The sequence below is a fragment of the Manacus vitellinus genome, unplaced genomic scaffold (assembly GCF_001715985.3).
Source record: "Manacus vitellinus isolate BGI_N305 unplaced genomic scaffold, ASM171598v3 scaffold_46_pilon, whole genome shotgun sequence".
NCBI classification, from domain to species: Eukaryota; Metazoa; Chordata; class Aves; order Passeriformes; family Pipridae; genus Manacus; species Manacus vitellinus.
In genome coordinates, this window is record NW_021940578.1 from 2,157,227 (window position 1) to 2,180,897 (window position 23,671).

A 23,671-nucleotide genomic window follows, 5' to 3' on the forward strand; every position below is an offset into this window, starting at 1 on the left:
AACACCCACAGGAAGGATCCTGCAAGCCCACCTACACGATACTTCAGCTCAGACTTTAGGGGATGAGGACAGAGGTTTTACTGGTTTGGTTGGGGTTTTTTTTCCTTCTTTTTAAAAAATTTCTGCATTTGCAGAATAAGGTAAACCTGGGTCTGGAAAAACCTGCAAGAGACCCCCGAGGTTCAGAGGAGCCTTTGCATGCAAGATCTCCTGTGCTTGCATCATCTCCTGCATGAGATGCTCCCAGCTAGCAATGACTTGGTGGGTTTGGAGAGTCTTCTCCCCACCCCAGCAAGCCTACAAACCACCCTCTTGTCGCTCACCTGTCCCTGTGGGCCCACCCCACGGATACTCCTGCTTCCCAGGGAAGCATCCTTCACATGTGGGAGGTTTTCTGGGGCGAGGAAGGTGGTGGCTGGCTGAGCATCCCAGTGCTGGCCCCCTTGAAGCAGCCAGGCTGTCCTCTATTCTCACTGCAAGTGGTGGTAGCTCTGCACAGACCAGGACAATAACAGGCAAGGAGACGGATGGTGGGAAGAAGGATTTTTATTGTCCAGGAGGAAGTGCACACTGAACATAAAAGGCAAACCCTGCCCTGCCATCCCTGCAGCCGAGAGCAGCCCAGTGACCCCACGCTGCAGGATCTGACTCATGAACCACCCGGAAAGGGGCCATCTGGCAGCTCCCAGCCTCAGATCCTGCAGCCCACCTGGCCAGGGTTGCCCAGCAAACCCCCAAGGACACAGGGCTGTGGCACTGGTCTGACCTCTGCTCTCACCAGTGTGTCCATGACGGACTCACCCTCCAGGGAGTCCCAAATGTTGGGAAGGGAGGACACGGCCAGCACCCACCACCCTGTGCTGCAGGGCTTGGGCTGACCCTCTGTCACTCTGCTGTCACTCTGTCCAGCTGTGGGGAGGGCCTGGGACAGGGCTGAGTGCAGGACACAGGGTGCAATAGAAATGAAACAACACATTGCATCTTGTCCCCCGTTACAAAAAGCTTCCATAGGAAGAAGTAAAGTGCCCGCCGTAGTCAAGAGAATCCATCAGGACATAAGAGCCCTGCATGGAAAGCCAAGCCAGCCCTGGAGAGGCCAGTTTAGCCAGGATTATTGCAGCTGAGAAATGGCTTTAACCCGCCCCCCACCCCCCTTGTGCCCAAACAGCCCTGGGAGGAACAGCCAAGTCCTACCACTACCTGCATTGGGTTTGCTGTGCCAGTGCTAAGGACAGGGTGCTGTGGGCCAGGCTGGATCCTGGCAGTGATTGTGGCTCCCCTCCAGCCCTTCTCCTCTCCAGCCCCCACTCCCCAGCCACATCCCCAGCAGATTTTTTTTGCAGTGAGTTCAGCCCCACAACTGAGGCTTCTGTGCTTTGAGACCATTTTTGTGTACTTAACTTCCTATTTCAGTAAAACAGTTCCCAAACCCATAGAAAATTGTATTTACACCCAAAAAAAACTTTCCCAGCCCACAGCCTGCCTCTCTCCCCAGTTCATCTGCAGCTCTGCAGCCAGCTCAGCCTCTTGGACCAGCTCCACATATCTTCAGAGGCATCAGGCAAGCTTGCCCAAAGAGATACTCCTGTGGGGAAGAGGAGGGATGTGGAGGACCCTCCACCCTCCCAGTCACTGGGGTCACCAGATGGGTAGTGGTGGAGATCCTCTGTGCCCAGAGCCCCTGTCCCCAGGCACAGGACTCTGCAGCTGGAAATGCTGGCAGGACCCCTCTCTGCAGGTCTCTGGCAGCCCTGGGCACAGGCAGCCTTGTGGCATCACAGCTCTTGGGTTTCTCTGGGGTAATATAAAACCAGAGAAGAGTTTGGCACAAGTTTCTCTGTCTCTCCATCATGTAAGATGGGAGCACAGTCTCCCACTCCTCTCTGTTCTAGAGGAGGCCAGGATGGTTCTGCTGGTGGAGAAACCTGAGCTTATGGCCCTAGAAAATGTGCCTGGGCTGCCCTGGTTGGCTGTGCTGGATCCAGGGAGAAGCTGTCCTGGTGGGTTGAAGAGGGAGAGAGTGTCCTGCTGCACCCTGGGGAATTCTTGAGGATCCAGGCAGCAGGCCCTGGACAACTCTCCTCCATGCTGGGAAGTCTCCTCTGAAGGCAGAGCCAGCTGTTCCTGGCACTGCCACCTTGTACTCTGTCCCCTGCCCTCCTGTGCTTGGCAGAGGTGGACTGTGAAGTCACCTGAAGGCTGGTGCAGTTCAGGACATCCAGGCTGGAGTACACTGGGAGGTACTGGGAGGCTGTGGGGCAGCCTGTGAAGCCCTGCTCAGTTCAGAGCTCCAAGGAGCTGTGTGCCATGGCAAGCCCAGTCCCACTCCTCCTGGTATTGCTGATGTGTCTGATATCCCTCCACCTGCGGGGGTAGCTGAGACCATCCTGCTGTGTGAAGGGGTTTCCACCCGTCCTGAACAGCTGTGTGGAGACCCCCAGTCCCACAGGGACATAGCAGAGAGGCATGACGTGTCCCTAGCCCACTTGGAAGGCTGCTCCCTCCTTCAGATGGGGGAAGGAGGCAGCAGGACCACCGAGGTATCTGGAATGCCATGTTTCCACCCATGCTGAAATCAGAGATGCTGGCAGGGTTCCAGCTCCTGGTCTGGTGCCCCTTTTCCCGCTCACTACCCTGCTGCCCCTTTGCCAGGGTAAGTGTTAAGGAATGCCCAGCGTGTGTCTGCGGAGCTGGTGATCAGAGATGTCTCCTGGGGCCATTTGTGTTCAGCAGCTGGGATCTCATGGCCTGGATGCTGCTCAAGATCTTCTTCTGGTGGCCCATCATGGTGATGCCCAGACTCCGAACATCCCTGGAGAACAAAGACACTGCCAGACAAAGACACCTGTGCCAGGCCCCGTGCAGACAACTGCACCCCAGGGACCAGTCCAGGGGCCCAGGCCTGGCTCCTCTCCCCTCGCCCATCAGCACAAGGCTGGTCCTGCTGAGGATCCACAGGCATCCTCCCAGACAGAGAGGTTGCCATTCCCTCGGGTGCATCCTCCTGACAGGGCCACTGTGACAGCCCTGGGGGGAGCAGGAGCAGGAGGGGGATCACTCCTGACAGGCTGGTAGGTGACAAGATCGATGCTCTGAAATTGGATTCAGTTTTAGTGAGATGCCCTCAGATAACCCAGTCAGAAAGACGGATGGATGATGAGCCTTCCACACTCAAAAGCTTCCCTGATGTGCATGAGAAACAAGGATCACTATCAGCTCAATCCCACAGCAAAGGCCCTGTGTACAGCCCCCAACTGATGCACATGACAGCCCCTCTGTCTGTCTTCCCTTTCCTTGCCTCCTCCACCTGCCACACCTCGACCAAGGTGTGCACTGGCACGTCTTTCCTGAGCCACAGGGACCACCATCCAGCAGCTCCAAGCCTTTTGACAGGGAACAAGTCTCCTTAGAGGCAGAAGAGGTTGTTGCCTGTTACTAATGGTAACAGCAAGGGATGGGGGATGTAAGGCTAGGGTAGGAGCAGGTATAGTTGCCTTCTTTTATGATACTACTTGGATGTTGCATCCTGGAAACTCCCCAGACAGGTGGGAGATCAAGCTCCTTACAGCAGGAGGAGGAGGATAGTGAGACACATCTCTGCCTGCCCTCCTTACTTAACCCAGCCTTGGTCATGTGTCAAAGACCTTCCACTTCCCCTGAGGCCTGGACGGTGCCTCCCTGCCTGGCTGCACCGCGCAGGGAGCCAGTCCTGTGCAGGGGGGGTCTCAAAAAGCTCCAAGGTAACTCCCAGCTCCATCTGTTTCCTGGTGATCCCAGAGAAGCTGTGTACTATGGCACAGCCACACTCTGGCCCAGAAATGCCTTTTGCAGGGGAATTGAAGGTGAGAAGCACAAGGAGTCAGCAACCTCCTGCCTGTCCCTGCTGTGACCAGGAGGTTGGGTTGAGCGACCTCCCGAAGCACCCAAATTACCTACGGGCCTCTGGAGAGCCACAGGAGGTGACTTGGTGCTCACACCCTCTCAGTGCAGCTCCCACACCTTCCCTCCAAGCTCAGCATGGCCTTGGACATTGTCCCAGGTCTCAACACCATTTCCATAGGGATGTGGTGAGGCACCAGGGACCAACCAGAGCAAGCCAGCCGAGGCAGAACGGTCACTGTTTGGGGCTAGTGGGTCAGTGCAGGGACACTCAAGCAGTGCTGTTTGCTCTCTCTCTGGCACTCACTCGATGTTCATGCGCATCACCATGCCCAGGGAGGAGTACCCAGCCATGGCAAAGTTGTCCCGGTAGTGCCCCAGCCGGATGGAGTCCAGCCAGTCCTCCACAGTCAAGCAGCTGGTCAGGTCCAGGAGACCCCTGTCCGAGTGTGTTTGGGTGAACCTGGGAGCAGGACAGAAGGGGTTAGACCAGGAGGTGTTGGTCTGAACTGACCAGGCTGCGAGGTCCAACTGAATGCACCTGAAGAATCACTAAGACTGGAAAAGCCCTCTAAGATCATCGAGTCCAACCATTAACTCAGCACTGCCATCTTTACCACTAAACCATGGACCCAAGGGCCACATCCACACATCTTTTAAGTCCCTCCAGAGATGGTGACTCTACCACTGGCCTGGGCAGCCTGTGCCAGTGCCTGACCACCCTTTCCGTGAAGGAATTCTCCTCAATATCCAATATAAACCTCCCCTGACACAACCTGAGGCTGTTTCCTCTTGACCTGTCACTTGTTCCCTGGGAAAAGAGCCCGACTCCCACCTGGCTCCACTCTCCTGTCAAGGAGTTGGAGAAAGCGAGAAGGTCCCTCCTGAGCCTCCTTTCCTTCAGGCTGAGCCCCCCCAGCTCCCTCAGCCACTCCTCATATGACTGACTCTTCAGGCCCCTTCCCAGCTCCCTTACCCTCCTCTTGACATGCTCCATCCCTTCAATGTCTGTCTTGTCACGAGGGGCCCAAAACTGACCCTGGGATTTGAGATGCCTCATTAGTGCCCAGCATGGGGGGACAGTCACTGCCTTGGTCTCCTGGCCACACTATGGCTAGTACAAGCCAGGTGCCACTGGCCTTCTTGGCCAGCTGGGCACACATCTGTGACCCTGCAGGGCAGGACAGAGAGAGCCCTCGCAGGCTGCTAAGGGCAGAGCATGGGCACTGCTGCACATACTTGACCTCGGCATGGGGATGCCACAGCTGGGAGCAAGGCAGTGAAGTGCAGGAAGCTTCCCACTGCCCACCACAACCTGTGCCCGTGGGCCCTGGGCGTGTCCGTGGTCTCCAGGGAAGCCATTAGTGCCAGAGCTGAGCTGAAATATCCCTTATCCCCACCACCCACCTGCTCTGCCCTCACCTGTTGACGGTGGCCGTGCACTTGAGGTTGTCAGGGTTGCGGATCAGCTTGTCCAGGATGCAGACGATCTGGGAGAAGCGCGGCCTCTCGCCGCGGTCCTTCTGCCAGCAGTCCAGCATGAGCTGATGCAGGGTGGTGGGGCAGCCCATGGGGGCAGGCAGGCGGTAGCCTTCCTCCACGGAGTTAATGACCTGCAAGGAAGCCACACAAACCGCAGTGGAGCTGCACCCCCACCCCGCTCCCAGCCCCCCCAGGATGGGAAGACCCCTGATGCCTGAGCTGCTGGGGCCGTCACACAGGGAGCAGAGCTAAAGCCTTCATGCTCAACGACAGGGAATTGTTCTGTGCAGGAAATCACTGCTATGGCAGCAGAGCTATTTAGAGGTCCAGTGGCCTAAAATATTGCAGCTTCCCTCCAGCAGACAAGCCACAAGGGCTGGACTCACACTTGGTTGTTCTACAGTCACTCTTCAGCAAGGCTGGAAGAAACCCTGTTTGAAGGAATTGTGTGGAGGAGGTGGTGTAAGCCACTGCATTCATGCCCTGCTGTCACCGAAGCCACTTTTAAAATAATAAAAACACTAGGAAAAGTGGGGGCTCTCAGGACTCCCAAAGCAGGGAGAAGCTTACAGTCCCCACAGGTAAAAAAAAAAAAAAAAGGAGTCCTGTGGTTCTTCAGAGTCAAAATGCTTGTTTTATTGCCTCCTTTTGGAAATTTTGAACCCAGGTTGTACTCAGGATTATAACTTATATTATAACAGATTTTATGCTACTCATAAGGTGAGAGTGGCCTCACATAACTCAGACAAGCCCAAAACCTACAGCTGGGTGGTGCCAGCCTGAGGCTCTCAGCAGCCTCACCTGGGCAGTGGAAGGGATGGACCCTCTGCACCAGGACTGGCAGGATCATGCAGTGGGACTGCAGCAATCCCAGGGAAGCCCTGACTCCTTCCAGGGACTGGGAAACTTGGCACGACATGTGCTGAATCTCTCCAGCCAGCATAAAAGGCTCATCCAGAGCAGCAGGCAGGGCTGGGGACACCCATGGTGCACACAGCCAGGATGGCAGGAGCCCCCCCTGCCACATTCACACCAGGGGCTTGAGTCGGTGTCCCCAGGCAGTGGGCAGGATTGGAAAGGGACAGTAGGTTTGGTCACTCGGGTCACCTTGCCAACAGCAGCCAGGAGCCACAGGGCTGCAAAGAGTGCGCAGCGCAGGGAGGGACAGCGCTCTGACGTCCCCACAGAGGGGACAAGCACGCTGTGCACAGCCCTGCAGGGACGCCAGGAGAGGCAAGAGCTGACCTTTGGGCCCCTTTTGCCCAGCCCCGTGCTGGGCTGGCCCGGGGCAGGGCCGGAGGAGGGGCAGGCTGGTCACTCACGTCCCGGTTGGTCATGTTCCAGTAGGGCCGCTCGCCGTAGGCCAGCACCTCCCACATGACGATGCCGTAGCTCCACACGTCGCTGGCCGAGGAGAACTTGCGGTACGCGATGGCCTCCGGAGCCGTCCAGCGGATGGGGATCTTCCCCCCCTGGAAAACCAAGCAAGAGTGGAGGCTCAGAGCAGGCAGTGCTCAGCGTCCCGACCTCTGCAGCCAGGACAAGCAAAAAGCTGGGGTGTCTTCCGGAAAGGACTGGGAAGGAGAGCCCATACGAGAGAAGCCTGGAAGTGTAAGTGAAGGATGACTTCAAGGTGTTTCCAGTAGAGCAAGGAGAACACTGTACCTATTTTACAAAGTCTTCCTGCGCAATTCTGTCCCTCAGTGCTCAAAGTGATGAAGTGGACCCCAGGGCTAGGAATTCAAAGTGATGAAGTGGACCCCAGGGCTACCAGAGTGTGCAAGCATGGAGCTGACGCTGGGCGTGGGCAGAGAGCCTGACTTGAGCAGAGAAGGAAAGGGATGGAATGTGCTCCCTGTTCCTCCTTGCTTTGGCAGGCAAGCACTGAAGAGGATGGTGTGTTGAGCTGAAGGACAATGCTGACAAAAATCAGCAATATATGGACTAAGAATACACTTAAGCTGGAAATGTGGTTAGCAGCCACCCAAAGAGGAAAGTTGTGGAGTAGGGAACATTGGGTGGTTCCCAGAGCACGTGGGGCAGGAATGGTGTGTCATCCACCAGAGGTGTGCCAGGGGAGCACACTAATTCTTTTCATGGACAAAGAAGAGTAAAAAGAGCTCTTTCTATTTAATGTAATTTATGTATTTCATGAAAATGTATTTGATTTTGCTTCCATTGACCTCCCCTGGAGGAGCACATCTGGCTCCAGAGCTGTTGGGTGGGTCAGAAAAATCTCAAAATGGCTTCACAGACACAAGTGTCCTACATAAAACAAAATCACAGGTTGCAAAAACAATGCCGACTTTTCCCACATCCATGAATGAGGCAGAGTCACATGTCAAAACTAGTGTGTGGCCACAATACTGAAGAGTGGACCAGAACAATAACCTATGGACCAATGGCTGTAGGATAGCTGAGGAGTGGATGGAGCTGCACAGTCTTGGGAAGGACTCCAACAGGGACAGGTAGGCCACACGTGCCCACAGGAGCAGCTGGCCAGGGATGTTTATCAACTCCCTGCCCTCACATCCTGCTTCTCTGTTCCCTGCACACTCATTCTGGGATATCCCTGTGTGAAGGACAATGCATTAAGGCTCCAAAGCTCTTTGAGTTCGAGCTGAGTTGAGTTTGAGCTCTTTGGCCCAAACGCCAGCACAGAGGTGACACTGCCATTTCTGCCCTTCCTATTTCGACCTGAGAGTCTCTAACTTTCCCATCTGCCAGGGCAATAACAGCCAGCAAGGACCAACACAGGGAGCCACCCACCGTGGTGGTGTAGGCAGCGTCGGGGTCGTCCTCCAGGATGCGGGAGAGGCCGAAGTCGGACACTTTGCAGACCAGGTTGCTGTTGACCAGGATGTTTCTGGCAGCCAGGTCCCGGTGCACGTAGCCCAGGTCCGACAGGTACCTCATGCCCGCTCCGATGCCACGCAGCATCCCCACCAGCTGGATGATGGTGAACTGCCCGTCGTGTTTCTGGAAAGGAAAAAAAAACAACCCAGTTTCTTTTGTGGTTTTCGCTGGCACCCTGTTGCTGCTGCTGTCATTAAACCAGCCCCCCCAGTGCCTCTCATCTTTGGCTTAGTACCTCCCCTGAGCCCAGCACCTCCCATCTGCCCCCTGCCCATTTCCTGCCCTCTCAGTGCCTCTGACATGTGCTCAGGCAGTTGTCCCTGCCTTTCCAGTGCCACTCCAGGGAGCCAGACATGATGCCTGGAGCCTGTGTCTGCTAGAGAGATGAGAGCCCAGCACACACAGCTCTCCCCCAGGGCTTGCAGTGGCTGTGAGGCCGAGGACAAGGAACCAGCCTTTCCTCCAGCCGCTCAGCCCAGGGGGATGTGCAGTGAATAAAAACACAGCCTTGCTCCTTACCCTGAGGAAGGTGTCTAGCGAGCCGTTCTCCATGTATTCAGTAACAATCATTACCAATTTGCCTGCAGAAGACAAGGGAGGTCAAGTTAGCAGAGAAGTCACCTTCCTCTGGGAAGCCAAGTGACAAGTTTTTACTGGGAGAGATGTGAATCCAGGCCTGTGGGTCTCATGCAGCCCCTCAGAGTGGTCTCACCCCTGCATTGGGCACCACTGGCAAAACAGTGGGGATGTGGCAGTAACCCAGGCAGGTACCCCCTCCCTCCAGGTGCTACTGATGTGGATAGGTCAGCTTTGTTATCCTGCTGAAATTTGCATGCCATTAGCATAACGCTTTGCATTAGAATGTGTCTTTTTGAAGGAGGACTTTCAAATTATGATTCAATACAGGCAGCCTTTAAAATAAACCGCTACTGAGTAGGACATCTCCCAAACCAATAACCCTGACCTGGAGCACACTGAGGAGCGAGGTGTGGAACCACCACTGGGAAGTCTGTCCTGTAAGAGATGGCACAGGGGCGGGGAGGAGGGCACCTCAGGTAAATGGATATCTGAAAAGCCACTGGGGCAGCTGAGGGATGGAGTGCACCTAAAGTGAGCCCTGACCCACATCCCTCAGGTTGCCCACAGGGAGATACACCCCAGCTCTGCCCCACCATCCCTTCCAGCCACCTACTCCTGGTCACCACCCCTTCCAGGTGGATGACGTTGGGGTGGTCGAACTGTGCCATGATGCTGGCCTCGCTCAGGAAGTCCCGTCTCTGCTTCTCTGTGTAGCCTGCCTTTAGTGCCTTGATGGCCACGGGAATCTCCCTCTTCCCTGGCAGCTTCAGGCGGCCATAGCACACCTCTCCAGACTCCCCTGCAAGACAAGGGAAGGTGAGGGCACGGAGAGCTCCCCAGCTTCTCACACCCACTTACCAACACCATGAATCATCCAGTCTACCAGCACACTCACAGCCCCTCTGGGTTTCACTGTGGATTTCAACCCCCTCCAACCCCTCCAGGACTCAGTCCTCTGAAAGAATTGCCCAATGCTGGAAGGGTGGGAACATCAGAAATCACCTCTGTCTGCTGCCTTTTCCTAAAGGGGCCAAGAGCAGTGATTACAGTAGCACTTGCTTTACTGCTTTTAATGAACAAATGTGGGAGTCTCAGAGCAGCAAGGATGACCCCCATCCAGGCTTCCTCATGCTGCTCTGGGTTAAGTCCTTGGGGTGCTGCTAGTGAAGTTCCAGCTCCATCTCTGCCCCATGCTTCCCTGCAAGCCCTGTTCCTATGCAAAACTCCCCTTTGTTCTGAAAATTCACCATTTCACTTACAGTTTCATTTGCATCTTGTCACCCCAGGTTTCAAAGCAGGGTGGCACGTTGGAGCACCCACATGGGCCAGGCTGAACCATCTGCTGTGTCAGCCTGAGCCGTCAGTGCCACACCTGCTGACAAGGAGCCCCCTGGCACCAGGCTGCTCCCAGTGGGTTCATTTCACGCACCAAAACCCCCACTCTACCCATGGGTTTGGTATCACAAGGGTAAGGAGCAGATGAAGCCCCCTGGCTGAGCACTGCTGTGGTCCCAGCAGGCCATGGGCATGGCACAACCTCAGACCATGAATTTCCCTGGGCAGACGTGATGCAAAGAGGCAGCTGGGCCCCGGGACTCACCAGACCCAATGACCTTCTCGATCTTGATCCGGGAGGCCTCTATTTCACGGGTGAACTCATGCACGGCCTGGCAGGGGTCTTCGTAGGCGTGGGGATCCACGTAGAACTTGGACTCAGGGAACTTCACTGCCAGGTTTCAAAGGGGAGAGAGGAGAACAGCTTTCTCAGGCAGCCCCATGGGGTGATGGGGTGATGGGCAGGGGCAGGATTTCAAGGGTCAACAGGCTGAGGGGTCACAGGGGTGCAGCCCAAGGAATCCTAAGTCACTCTTTGGCATAGCAGTCTCCTCAGAGCAGCCCAGGACCTGGCTTCCCAAGTGTTCTCCATGTGATTGTCCCTCTCCATCACCCCCCCCACCCCCATCCCTGCTGTCTGGGATGATCCTGCTTCAGTCTCATGGTACATTGTTCAACCCTTCAACCCCATTACCAGGACGCCCCTGAAATCAGAGCCCCTCTCAGTTCTCCTAAGACATGTTCACAGAAGCAGGCAGGAGTCAAAACCCTTCCCCCTGGAAACCACAGCAATATCAGGGGGTAACAGCCCTCCTCTGTGCCCACCCACAGGCTGGAGTTCTTCACAAGGAGAGTCCTACCTTGCCCATTCTGATAATGCATCTTCTCCTCATCAGAGTCCTGGAAAGCCTTGCTGTACCCACAGTGCCTGCCATGGGGGGACAAGGGTCAGAAGAGATGCCCCTGTCCCTCACTCCCACAGGCATCCCAAAGGCAGGGTGAAAGGCAGTGCATGCCAGGGCTGTGGGCAGCCCAGGAGGAGCTGCATCCCCGTGTCTTGCTGGACTGACACTTTGGCCTGGATTGAGGTACTTTCCTGGTGCTCTCCAAGGCTTGGCAGTGCTTAAAGCTGCAGTCCTTTTGGGACTGTATGCCTGGGCCCCACATGCCTGGCTCAGCCATGTAGCACAGAATTCCTTAGATCTGTCTGATGGCAAAAAGCTCTCTCCCCTTCTGACCTACCTCCAGCCCATCCAGTCAGCCCTTGTACTGGTAGTAGTACTGGTACTGGTATTGTTATTGCTAATGCCACTGATAATCCATATATTATATATATTATAGTGTATATATACTAATTTATTGCTATTCTGCCTACTGGCATTAGAGGAAGATCTGGAAACTGGCTCTGCTGCAGGGAAAGCAGTGACCCCTAAACGAAGTCTCTTGGCTGCTTATTAACCCCTGACCTGTGGATGCTCTGCACAAACCGAAAGGAGAAAAGTTGTGCTCAAGTTCTCCCATCCCTCCTGTCCCCCATCTGGCCTCCAGAAAACTTTTACCTCTTCTTGCAGATCAGGACCACCAGCAAGGCGACGAGGCCGGTGATGAGCGTCAGGCAGATCCAGACAATCGTCATCGTGTCGTAGCGGAGGGACACTGGGAGAAGCGGGGCAGGAAGGAGGTGAGCTGGGGTAGGGAATGCTCTGCTGAGCTCAGAAAGGTACCTACCACAGTGGGGTCATGGTCTTCAAAGATAAAACACTATCCCTATCCATTCCCAGCTTTCGGTCTCTCTCAGCATACGGGGACCATTTACACACGGGGAAACTAAGCAGAGATCTAAGAAAGCCACGGTGACACAGCAAATCAGCACAGAGAGGAGCTTGATGCCCCAGGACCTTTCCAGGTTTTCCCTGCCCTAACTGCTATGTCCTTCCTCCCTCTTCTTTCTAGTGTATAAGCACAGAATCACAGAATCCTTGAGTTTGGAAAAGACCCCTAAGATCACTGAGTCCAACCATTAACCCAGCACTGTCAAGCCCATCACTACACCTTGTCCCCAGGTGCCACATCCACATGCCTTTTAAACACTTCCAAGGCATGGTGACTCCACCAGTGCCCTGGGCAGTCTGTTCCAATGGCTGACCACCCTTTCAGTGAAGAAATGTTTCCTAATATACAATCTAAACCTCCCCTGCTGCAACCTGACACTGTTTCCTCTTGTCCTAAGTACCTGAGGAGGGCAACCTCAAGCAATCCCTTCAGGCTGAAGTGCCTCCAGGCTCCCTGCTCGTGTGACAGGGGAACAACGGCCATGAAGAAGGGCATCACCATCCTCCATGCTCCCTGCCCCACATGCCAAAACTGCACACACTCACCCGGCTTCCCTGTTTCCACCTCCACAGTCTGGCTGAACCTCCCGCAGCCGGCCGAGGTGCGAGCCCGGACCTGGAAGACGTAGCGGGTTGCAGGCTTGAGCCCAGAGATGGTGGCAGTGGTGCTCTTGGATTTCAGAGTCGAATAGCTCTGCATTTCCTTGTCCTGGGGGGAAAAAAAGCAACGCCAAAAACCTCGCTGCACCAGCACGGCGACCACAAAGCCTTCCAAAGAAGCCTCTTGTGCGAGGCTGGCGGGTGGCAGGGGCTGGCCTGCAGCAGCAGGCTCGGCGTTACCTTCTCGTAGTACTTGATCTCGTACTCCAGGATGATGCCATTGGGCTGGTCTGGCTCTTGCCACAGCAGGGTGACACTGTTCTGGCCCGTGCTCTCCTGATGCACCACCACCACCTGCGACGGGGCTGGGGAGGCAGACACAGCACGTTAGGGGTCTGCTGAGGGGGTACTGTGGAGGGGTGGGACAGAAGGAGACAGCAGCAGGGAAGGCTGGAACTGGAGCCCCAGGCAGGACCCCTGGTTTAAACCAGGTGTCTGGTTTAATTAAAGCCATGTGGAGACAAGTGCTGTGATGGGAGCTGAAAACAGGCTTTTCCTTGCTTCAGCTCCCTCGATCTCCTACCCATGGAGTAAGTAGCTCTGAGGAGATGAGAGGAGGGCACTGTCCCAGCACAGGCAGGAGGGGACACTGGTGCTTTGTTGTGATCTGGAGCCAGAAAGGAGAAGGGGCAGTGGAGTTGGAGATCATGGAGCCCTGTCCCACCTGGGCTAGAGCACTGCTCAGAGGAATTTTCTGGGGAAATAGCATTTTGCAGCAGGGGATTTGCAGAGGTGAGACATGCATAGGAGATACTTTTCTAAGCAAACACTGCTGTCACCTACCAGGGCCTGGCATTGGTGTGAGCTAAGAGCAGAGCACAAAATGTTGCCCAGCCCTTTGGGAAGGGACAGAAGGTTGGAGGAACAGCCTTAAAGATTCATGCTCCACTTAGTGTTCCTGTCAATAAAAAAGTGTTCTCTGTGCCCCTGTCTCCTGCAGAAAAGGAGCCTCCAACAGCAGCTGGAAGGGGAGAAGGAGGAAAAAGGACACCACGAACCAGAGAAAGGTAAGAGGTGCCTCGGGCAGCAGCTTGTCCCACCTCAGCTCCCTGAACCCACCTCCAGCAGCGGAGAGGACGGGGGTCACATCTCCCGGGGGTTCCAAGCCCATCACCAAACCAGCCCTTTGCTGTTAGAGCAGGTTCTGGCCCATGCAGATACTGGAGCGACATCAGAGCAACATCAGCATCACCCACACAGGCAAAGGCTGGGGATGGGGGGTGTCTGCTCCTCCTACCTGCCTGGTTTGTCGTGATGTTGGCGACTGCGGCTCTCCTGGACTCCAGGCTGAGGTCGGAGACGCCGTTCACGGCCTCCACCCAGAAGGAGTAGTTGGTGTGTGCCAGGAGGTTGGTGACAGTCAGTGCCCCCTGCACCAGGCTCATCTGCTGGGGCACGAAGCGGATGCCGCTGCCGCAGGCCTCGCACGGCCCCGCGTCCCCCGCGCAGCGCCGGCACAGCACGTTGTACACCACGTCGGCACGGCCCCCCTTGTCCAGGGGGGGGCCCCACTCCAGGGTCACCGAGGTGCCGTTCACGCTGGAGATCAGGTTCACAGGGGCGGAGGGAGGGCCTGGGAGAGAAGAGGAGGTTCAGGCAGAGCAGGGGGTGCCGGGGTGTTGGGAGTGGTGGAGCGCGGGACCAACGGAGGGATGTGCCTTGGGCATTTTGGGTTCGTGCCTGAGCGTACAAAGGGTGCTGCAGGGAACACAGAGCTGCCCAGGGAGAGGAATGCTCCGAACACAAGACAGCAAAGACACAGACAGGGCTAAGGGTGAAGTGCCATGGCTCAGGATGCCAAATGCCAGATAGCAAGAGCGAATGTTTGTTCTGGGGGAAGCAGGAAGCAGCAGTGATGCAGGAAGCTTTTGGAGGAAGAGCCAAGGTGTTGATGAGCTGGATATGCTCATCTAAAGGGAAGGGAAAACTCACATTTCCTGGAAAGATTAATAAACTTGGGTGGATATCCCCTAGGGAAACACAATTGGATGTTGTTGACCTGTCTTTCACCCAGACCTCAGCCATCAGCCTCACGCCTTTCTGTCCTTCTGGACCAACTACAGAAAGGTGGACTCCTCCTGGGATGTCCTTGAACCCCTTTTAAATAGCACTGGGTCCCTCAAAGCAGCCAACTGCAAAGAGCTAAGCTAAGGCCTTAAAACAAGCCCTAGTGCCACATCCACAGAGAAGGAGAGCACAGCAACACTTGAGCTGCCCCAGTGGCTGCTCAGGGGTGTGTGACCATTCGGTGCACTTCTGCAAAGGAAAGCTGCAAAGGCTAGAGATGGAGGGGGAGGAGGGGGTAGGGGTGTGCTGGTCTCTTCTCCCAGGGAATAAGTGACAGGACCAGAGGTTGTGCCAGGGGTGGGTTAGATTGGGTACTAGAGAAAATTTCTTCCCAGAGAGGGTGGTCAGACATTGGAACAGACCATGCAGGGCAGTGGTGAAGTCACGATCCCTGGAAGCGTCCAGAAAACCTGTGGATATGGCACCTGGGGCCATGGTTTAGTGGTGAACGTGGTGGTGGTGCTGGGCTGATGGATGGACCTGATTTTAGGGGCTTCTCCAACCTTAATGATTCTGTGATTCTAAGACTCTGGCCAGGGACGTTTGGAGAGCAGGATGGCACAGGATGAGGACGAGGACGACACAGAGGCAGTGAGGAAGCTCCTGCCTGAGCAGAGACTCAGGGTTGTAAGGCTCCAGCTGTAAGGCTCTGGAGCCCCTTGGGCAGCGTGCACAGGGGCAGGAGTGAGCCAGGCTCAGCCGGGGAGCAGCTGTTGTGCCCCAGGACGTGCCGCCTGCCCCTCTGCAGCGTTGGTGGCCACCAGGGCAGACGGGGCAGGGGGTCCTCGGGGGGTACTCACGTGTGCAGGCGGCCGAGGGCGGGTCCTGCACGGCCCGGTAGAAGCTGCTGTCGCAGCGGCACACCCGGCTGCCCGGCTCTCCGAGTGGCTGTGCAAGGGGCACTTGGCACACAGCTGGTCCCCGGGGGCCGACTTGTAAAATCCCAGCTGGCAGGCTGCAGGGGGAAGGGCAGAGGTTCAGAGGGATGCGCCTGGATGAGGGGATCCCACCAGCGCGAAGCTGGACCGCGCTCTCACCTGGTGCGTGGGAAACCAGCCCTTCTCCCCGAGCGCCTGCCCGAGTCCCCTCCTGCTGTCCGGCTGCACACTGGGCTCTGTGAAAACTTTTGGCCCCCGGACTGCACCTACTGCCATCCTGGCACCCGTTCCCCACTGCTCCACAAGCAAACTCGGGTGTTTCTACCGCTCCTGAGCCGCCTGCAGAGCTCCAGGTGCTTCCTTTGTGCCCGTGCCTGCTGCCCGAAGCTCTCCCCGGTGCAGCCCCTGTCTGGCCCAAGGACAGGGAGCCCACTGCCCACTCTCTGCGGAGGGACAGCGAGGACAAACGAGACAGCCTTGAAAAAAAATGAGTTGTTTTTTTTTTTTTCCTCCGACAAAACCCAACCTGCCTGCAGTTTCTCTGCCGCCTCCTGATGCAGGAGCTCGTCCCACGCCGAGGCTCCGCTCCATCCCACCCCCCCTTTCCCGGCAGCCCCTCGGGTGCATCATTTGTCACACAAACAAACAGCTCGTCTCTCGTTAGGAAAATCGATTCGTTCAAGAGTGACATGTGGCATGTCAGGTATCTGGGGGCGGAAGGATCTGCCCTCTCTTGCCGATTTAGATTCCAAATAAGGAAAAGCAGGCTCTGTCTGGGTCCCAGTACTCAGGAAGTACTTTTAGGACCAGTTACAATGATTCAAGGATTATTCCTGGCTCTGACTCATCTCTACTTTCCCCACTGAGGTAGTAATATCTTCATTTTCCTGTCTTTACATCCAGTGTCCAGATCTGCATACAGCCTCAATTTTTGCTTCCAAGCATCTAGAAGGGTTTTGTTTGTGATCCACCTCCCGAGGGAGGCTGGGTCCCTCCATGCTGTTTGTTTTGTTTCTTGCTGATTCATTTGCTTTTTAATAACACTCCTTTCCTTGCCACAGATCTCCCTGTGGCAGGCAGACCAGCATATTCCACCCATCACACACTGCACAGTAATACAGGAGCCTTTTTATAATTGAGCTAGTTTAGCAATGGCAGCTGAAGGCAGTGCTCCAGCCACACACATCCCTGGTGTGGGGACCTCTTGCTGGTCCTTCTTCAGACTCTGTCACCAGCTTCTGTGGCACTTTGGCACCAAGTGCTCCTTTAACAGCAGGGGAGTGATACCACCAGTGCTGCAAGTGCCAGAGGTGGTACTGCAGGTTGGTGTCACATCCTGCTGCAGCAAAGGCCACCAGTTCCAGAGTTTGCTCCTGAACTCCTGCTCCTCCACTCCCCAAAGGCCATCAGAGCAAGGAGCAGAAATACCTGAACTTCGGGATGCAAGGGAAGGCAGTTGTGAAATTGCAGCAGCTTGGGGGTGGTTTTGTTCCCCAGGTGTTTTCCTGGCACTTTTCACCTCCTCAAGGGCATCAGAAGAGGAGAGAACACAGGGGATGCAGATCTGGGGAGAGGTTTGCTGTCCCTTGCCAGTCACACCAAGGACAGCCCAGGACATTTGCCAGGCTCCTGTGCTGACTGGTCATGCCACATGCCAAGAGATTCAGGGACTCTCTACCCTTGCCAAGAGTCCTCTAATGCCACATCACCCTCTGGTTTGCAGCCCTTTAGTTTTGGGTATAAGACTGATATGAGTGCTGATACACCCTGTTCTCAGGTGGTGACAAATTTGGGAGGTAGCCAGCTGGTGGAAAACAAAACAAAACAAAAGAAAACAAAAAACTCTGTGAATTAAATAAATCTGTAAGAAATAAAATCTCCCAGTTTTTCCACATGGGGAAGAATGAAGACACAGAATGAGCACAGATGGGAGCTGAGCAATGGGACATTCACAGTTGGTTTTGGGCAGATGCAGGTCAGGAACTGCTGCCCTCAACTTGTGTGAATCTCCCTTGGACCTGCAAACCACCACCATCTCTAACCATGCAGCAACCAGCAACCAGGGACCTGTGATTCCAGAGGAACTGGAGTGGTTCCCTTCCACCAATATTTAACTAAGGGCAGAGAAATCAGTGCTGCCTCGGGTATGGAGACACAGGCAGCAGGAAGGATGGGAACATGAAGTGCAGCAGATTTGCACGGAGCAATTGTAATCACTTAGCATTTAATGCTGTAAAAAAACCATTAATTACCTGTAGCAATGAGTCACAATTATTTTAGATGCACTCAAGGGGAAAATTATACTAAATGACAAATTGCAGGTGAATTTGTGTGCCAGGGCAGAGCCATCTCCTGGCACAGGGACAGCATGAGCACACAAGGAGGACTGGAGAGCACCTGGGGCTGGGGCAGGCACTGCTCAGGCAGGTCATGCACCTCTGGGTATCTCAGTGCTTTAGAGGGAAGCAGAACACATGTGCAAAGCCTTTCACAGGAACAGGAGAGGGCACTAGCTTGAACCTGCACAAGATATAAAATCCCTACAGTACAGGACGCCAGGCATGTCCTGCTCTGGGTTGAGCTCTCTCATGCCAGGCCAGTGATGTGTGGAGGACCAGGACCTCCTGGGTTAGCTCTGGGAAGAGCAAACAGCAGAGAAGTGGCCAGCAGGAACAATTCAATCAATGCACCAGGTATAAAATCCACTGGTCTCCATAGCCATGGCTGTGGCAGCACACCCAGAAGCCTCTCAAATCTGAAGCCTCCCACCAGTGAGGTTGTGCTGCTGTCTTCACTGCAGCCAACTACTGCCACTTGCCAGAAGTGCCCTCCCAGGAGCCCTGCAGAAGGTGGGGTTCTCTTTTTTCCCCATTATTTTATTCAACTGATACCCTTTCTCTGTGTCTGAGGCTCTCAGGTCCTGCCTCTTTGTGAACTACCAGAAGTCCTGCTGCTGGTGTCCTCCTGTCCCCAGTGCCATTCCCCGGCAATGCCCAGCCCAGAATGCCTGTCCCTGCAGTTTCATCTCATGGTGTGGTTTTGCAGTGCAAGTGGGACAGGAGCAGCCCTTCACCTGCCACTCAGCTCAAGACTTGCACACCTGACTGGGCTTGCAGCCTGTGCAGACCTGGCTGGTCCCAGTATCACCAGCAAAGCCTACAAATCCCAACACTAAACCCACGCTTGGCAGAGCACACCTCTAGCCCCGTATTGCACAGGTGAGTCCCCAGTGATCAACCCCAAACCTGTTTGGTTCAATTCCATGGGGTTTCCACTCATCCCCACACCCTGCACAGCACATCTTGCCTGTTTTCCCTGCCCACCAGCCTGACTCTCACACGTCGTGTGCCCAAGGGAGCAGCAGGTTTGTCTCAGGAACAGTGAACGTGGGGAGGGCTCTGCTCACCATCTGGAGTTTGGTCCATTTGTTTCCCTCCTTCTCCATCCTCTGGGGACAGGACAACATCTGCTAATAAGCTGGCAGAGCTCGGGAGATGATGGATGGACCTGTCAAGGAGATGCTGGCTGGGAACAAGCTGCTTTTCTCACTCTGAAGTGGCTGTCTGGGTCTAGTGCTCTGCAGGTGGACCTGATGGGACCACCACGGGCTGCTTTGGTGGGGCTGCAAATGCAAGCACTGACCCTGTGTCACTCCCTTTCAGCTTCACCCTCCGCCTGGGAGGTTTGGGCATGGCTGAGAGGGTGCCATGGGGCAGCTCTGTGAGCCCAGTGCTGCCAATTGCTCCCTTTCCTGACCTTTCAACAGATCTGGGCATCTGCAAGCACCAGAAGAGCAGTCATATACTTCCCTTTGGCCACGCTGGGAAGAGATAGAGATGGAAATAGAGGTGTCAAAGCCACTGTGACAGCCAGAGACAGGCACCAGTCCCAGAGCCCTCCAGGCTGCAGAAGCCAGCACAAAAAAACCAGCTCCTTTCAATCCAGTTTTCAGCATGATGCCTCCAATCTCAACTCCCACATGACACAGACACTGAAACAGGAGCAGGTTATTCTCAGTCGTCTCCTAAAAAGAGGCATCTGCCTCATTGCCCAAAATCTTGTGCTTTTACAAGGCTGTGCTCCCCTTTCCCTGCAGTCTCAGGTCAGCCCAGGCTCTGGCCTGGTCGGTGTTCTGGAGGGGGTTTGGGGGCCTGGCTGGCAGATGCTTTCAAGTAAACTCCTGGTCCATAGATCATGGGTTGCCCTAATGCTCTGCTGATGCCCACACATCCTCTGTGTGCTCTTGCCCCTGCCTTACCTCTGAGTGCCACGTGAGCCTGACCACAACTCAGCTCCCACCTTGCAGTCCCTCTGCTGCAACCCTTCCCACTCCCAGTAACCCATCACACCACTCCACACACCTCAACTTGTCTCTGTCACCCCAGACTCCACCTCACATCCCTGCTGCTTGGCCCTTCTTCCCACAGTTAACCCTTTGCACCCCTGAGTGTTTCAGAGGGAGGAACAGGGGCACTCTTTTACCCATAAAGACTTTGCAAAGCCAGCAGAACCCTGTGCATGAGGCTGCCAGCAAATGGCACGTGCAGCAAAGGACTCCCTGAGTCCTTCTTGATAACACCCAGACTTTTTTGCCACCAAGACAAGTTGCATAAGGACAGTCCTGCTCTTCCAAGTGGAGTAATTCCACTTGTAGTGCTGGGCAAACTGGAACCATGGTGGTCCAGACTGGCTGCATCCCAGACTGGAAATCTGCATGGTGCTGCCATAGAAAAATCAGCAGGTCTTAGAATCTCACAGCATGACTTAGAATCACATCTCTAGCCTTACAATCCCAGAATGGTTTGGGTTGCAAGGGACTTCAAAGATCATCCAGCTCCCCTGCCTTGCCGTGGGCAGGGACACCCTCCACTAGATCAGGTTGCTCAGAGCTCCATCCAACCTGATTTCAGCCCTGACTCTCTTCTGATCTTCTTTTCCACCTCTTAAAAAAAAAAAAAAAAAAAAAAAGGACAAAAATAAAAGTAGGAAACATCCAAATCCCAGTTTGCTGCTTCCTGGTGCAGACATCCTTCTGTGGGAGTGGAGGTGATGCTGTGCAGACTTCTGTGGGAGAGACAGCCTGGCACACTCAGAGCAAAGGCTTTTTTATAAAGCTTGTCTGGGGAAATGCCACAACTTGCAGGAGTTGGATGGAAACAGGCAGCCTAATGCTAGAATTAGAAAAAAAGCTGTTTCCCAAACTCAGCCTTGTCAAAGGGTTTTAGACAGAACTATCCAAAGCTTCTGAAAAAAAAACCCCACAGATTTCATCAGACCAAAACCAGACCCAGAAAACACAGTCTGGAGTAGAGAAAGGGGCCGAATGGGAGCACCCCTGAAGGTGACAGTGCTGGAGGTGTCCCTGCTGTGGGGCAAAAATGAAGAAAGGACACACAAAACACTAAATACTTCATCCCACCCCTGGCAGGAGCTGGAATGGAGCTTTGGGGGCCGTGTGAGCCCTCTCACCACATCCATATAACTATGGATGTGTAGAGGGGCTGAGCTGCAAAATAAAGGTTCCCAGCCCTCCAGCAAGTGAAGAGCATCACAGTGGCCAGCACAGTCCTCACCCACACACAGCTGAACCCCACCAGCCTTTGGATCCCCTTCTCCTTCATGGCAAAGTGTCAGCAGCAGCATGTTGTTTTCAGAAGAGGGAGAAGTCATCACTTGAAGCAGTGACATGGGTGGGATCTGGAGCTCATGCCAAGTACAGAACAACTTTTTGGCAGGGTCCTACTGCTCTGTGGGATGAGGAGCATCTTCCCCATGCAAGGCAATCACACCAAGCCTCTGAATATGCTGGTGGGGAATTTGATGTCCCCAGCCCCCCATTGTGTTACACTATCCCCAGGGAAAGGACTGCTGTGGAATTCCAGCTCTTTCCTGCAGTCTGGCTGTGTCCCAACTCCCCAGCAACAGCTTCCCAGGCACCTGCACATGGGAAATCCAGAGCGACAACCTGTGTTCATTACCTGAACTCAGCCAAATTCTGTGGAAGAGTTCAAACAAACAAACAAACAAAAACCCAAACAAAAAAAAAAAAAAACACATTCCCAAACTGGTGAATGTCTTTGAGTGCTGCCAGTTCCATTCATCATAGCCCAGCTGCTCTTTGGCACTTCTTAGAGGGGCCACAGAGACCAACAAAGCACAAATTAAATTTGTTTCATCCCCATCACTTCCCTGAAATCCAGCCTAGCATCATTCTCACCCTTTATCTCTGTCAGCAGAAAGACACAGAAAACTCAGAGGAAAAGTGGCAAACAATAAAATATTCAGCCAGGGACAAAACCTGTGTTGTTGTGTTGGTGGGACAAGGGCAGCTCTGCAGGTACCTCTGTCCTGTTTGTTTGTTCCTTACCAGAAAACTAAATAAATAGGTTTAGGTGCTGGGATGCTGCTTTGTTTTGTTTTCCCCGTCATTGCAATTAGCCACTGGATTTTGGAGGAGAGAGTGAGTGTGCTGGAGATACTGAGATCACCTTGTCCTGCCCCCTGCCTTCTCCAGCCTCCTCCCTGGGCTGAATTAGCCACACACACAGCCCAGCACCCCTGGGATCCAAACAGACCAGCAGCCAGGGCTGTGACTGTGTGCTGGAGGTCCTGGTATGAGGCAAATGTGAATCCAAGGATCCCATCCCAGGGCTGTATAAACCTCTAGGTGAAGAAGTCTGTCCTAATGAAAAAAGGGAAGAGAGTAGGTTTAGATGAGATATTAGGAAGAAGTTGTTCCCTGTGAGGGTGGGGAGGCCCTGGCACAGGTTGCCCAGAGAAGCTGTGGTTGCCCCTGGATCCCTGGAAGTGTCCAAGGCCAGGTTGGACAGGGCTTGGAGCAACCTGGGCTAGTGGAAGGTGTCTCTGCCCATGGCAGGGGAGGGAATTGGATGAGCTTTAAGCTCTGCTTCCCCCTTGCCCCACCAGCTGCAGGACTGACTTCCTTCATAAATGTCCATGGATGCAAAACTGTATTCACAAGCACATAATTACCAAGCTGGGTATTTTCTCCTCTTAATTAGCAGTGCCATGGTTCTTTAATTGCTCGATTAAAGTTGCCCACAAGGAAGGTTTAAGGTACATTAAATCTGCTGATTGGTTCATCAGCATGAATCCCACCAACTGGAAAAAATTAACTGGCTTCCAGATTGCTAACCAGACTCTCCAGATCCATTTCCACCAGCCGTGTCCCACAGGAGGCAGGAGAAAGCCCAGAAGTCCTTCCCCTATTCCCACTTCTCCTTCAGTTTGGGAGCTGGAGGGGAAGAGCAGTGGCAGCCTCCCTCTCTTCTCCCTCTTTGCTTCAGCCAAGAAATGGACTTTGTACTCTGGACAGAGCTGGGTAAAGTCTAAACCAGGGCCAGATCCTCATTCAGCCACACACAGCAGACCCCTGTTTGGTGGCCACAGGCACCCATCCTCATGTGCAAATGGGCTGATGGAGCAGGAATTAGGACTTGCTCAGGTGCTGCTCCCCCATCCCTCTTTTCCATCCAAAGAAAACAGCCAGGCTGAAGGCCCCGAGCACAGCAGAGGGAAAGCAGAACCACTTGTGAAAGCCATGGATATACCACAGAGATGCTCTTTGGGAATTCTGCCAAAGGCTCATCCACCTGCTCTCACAACAGGGAAGAGGACCTGTCCCTCTGTTTTACCCTTTTCTATTTCTTCATTAAAGAAAATGCTTCCTGGGAGATTCTGTGCTCCTGGAGGTCTCCATGGCTGGATGCTGGATGGGTTTGTGTCAGCTCCCAGACAGCAGCTCTGTGATCTGTAGCCATGGCACTGCCACTGATGCTCCAAACTGACTCTCTGTGCATGGACAACCTGGGATCAGCTGAACAGATTTTAGCTCAATTTTAAGTTTTGCTCACTGATAACTGGTGAGAGATGCAGCCCAAGGAATAATTCGGGGTCCCAAAAGGTGGACCCTCATGCAAGGACCTGGCTTTACCAAGATCCATCCACCAAGGACCATCACACAAGGTCTTGGTGGCTCAGGAGCCCTCCCAAAGAGGACGTGGTAGGAGGGATGTGGTTGGAGAGCCACTGTCCTCACCTGCCTGAGCTTCCCATCCACCTCTCCATCCATCCACCCACTGG

General features: G+C 54.4%; 1 protein-coding gene across 1 annotated transcript in view; it reads right to left on the reverse strand.

The window, feature by feature from the left end:
• Positions 1–2,203: 2,203 nt before the first annotated feature.
• EPHA8 (EPH receptor A8) overlaps positions 2,204–23,671 on the reverse strand; it is a 46,597-nt gene continuing 25,129 nt past the window's right edge. Inside the window, 15 exon segments of the mRNA XM_029962415.1 lie at positions 2,204–2,812; positions 4,187–4,356; positions 5,301–5,492; positions 6,684–6,833; positions 8,131–8,340; positions 8,737–8,798; positions 9,410–9,595; positions 10,397–10,555; positions 10,992–11,059; positions 11,691–11,787; positions 12,510–12,672; positions 12,804–12,928; positions 13,861–14,196; positions 15,491–15,571; positions 15,574–15,645. Coding sequence (XP_029818275.1) covers positions 2,698–2,812; positions 4,187–4,356; positions 5,301–5,492; positions 6,684–6,833; positions 8,131–8,340; positions 8,737–8,798; positions 9,410–9,595; positions 10,397–10,555; positions 10,992–11,059; positions 11,691–11,787; positions 12,510–12,672; positions 12,804–12,928; positions 13,861–14,196; positions 15,491–15,571; positions 15,574–15,645 — 2,186 coding nt within the window. The 3' untranslated portion in view covers positions 2,204–2,697.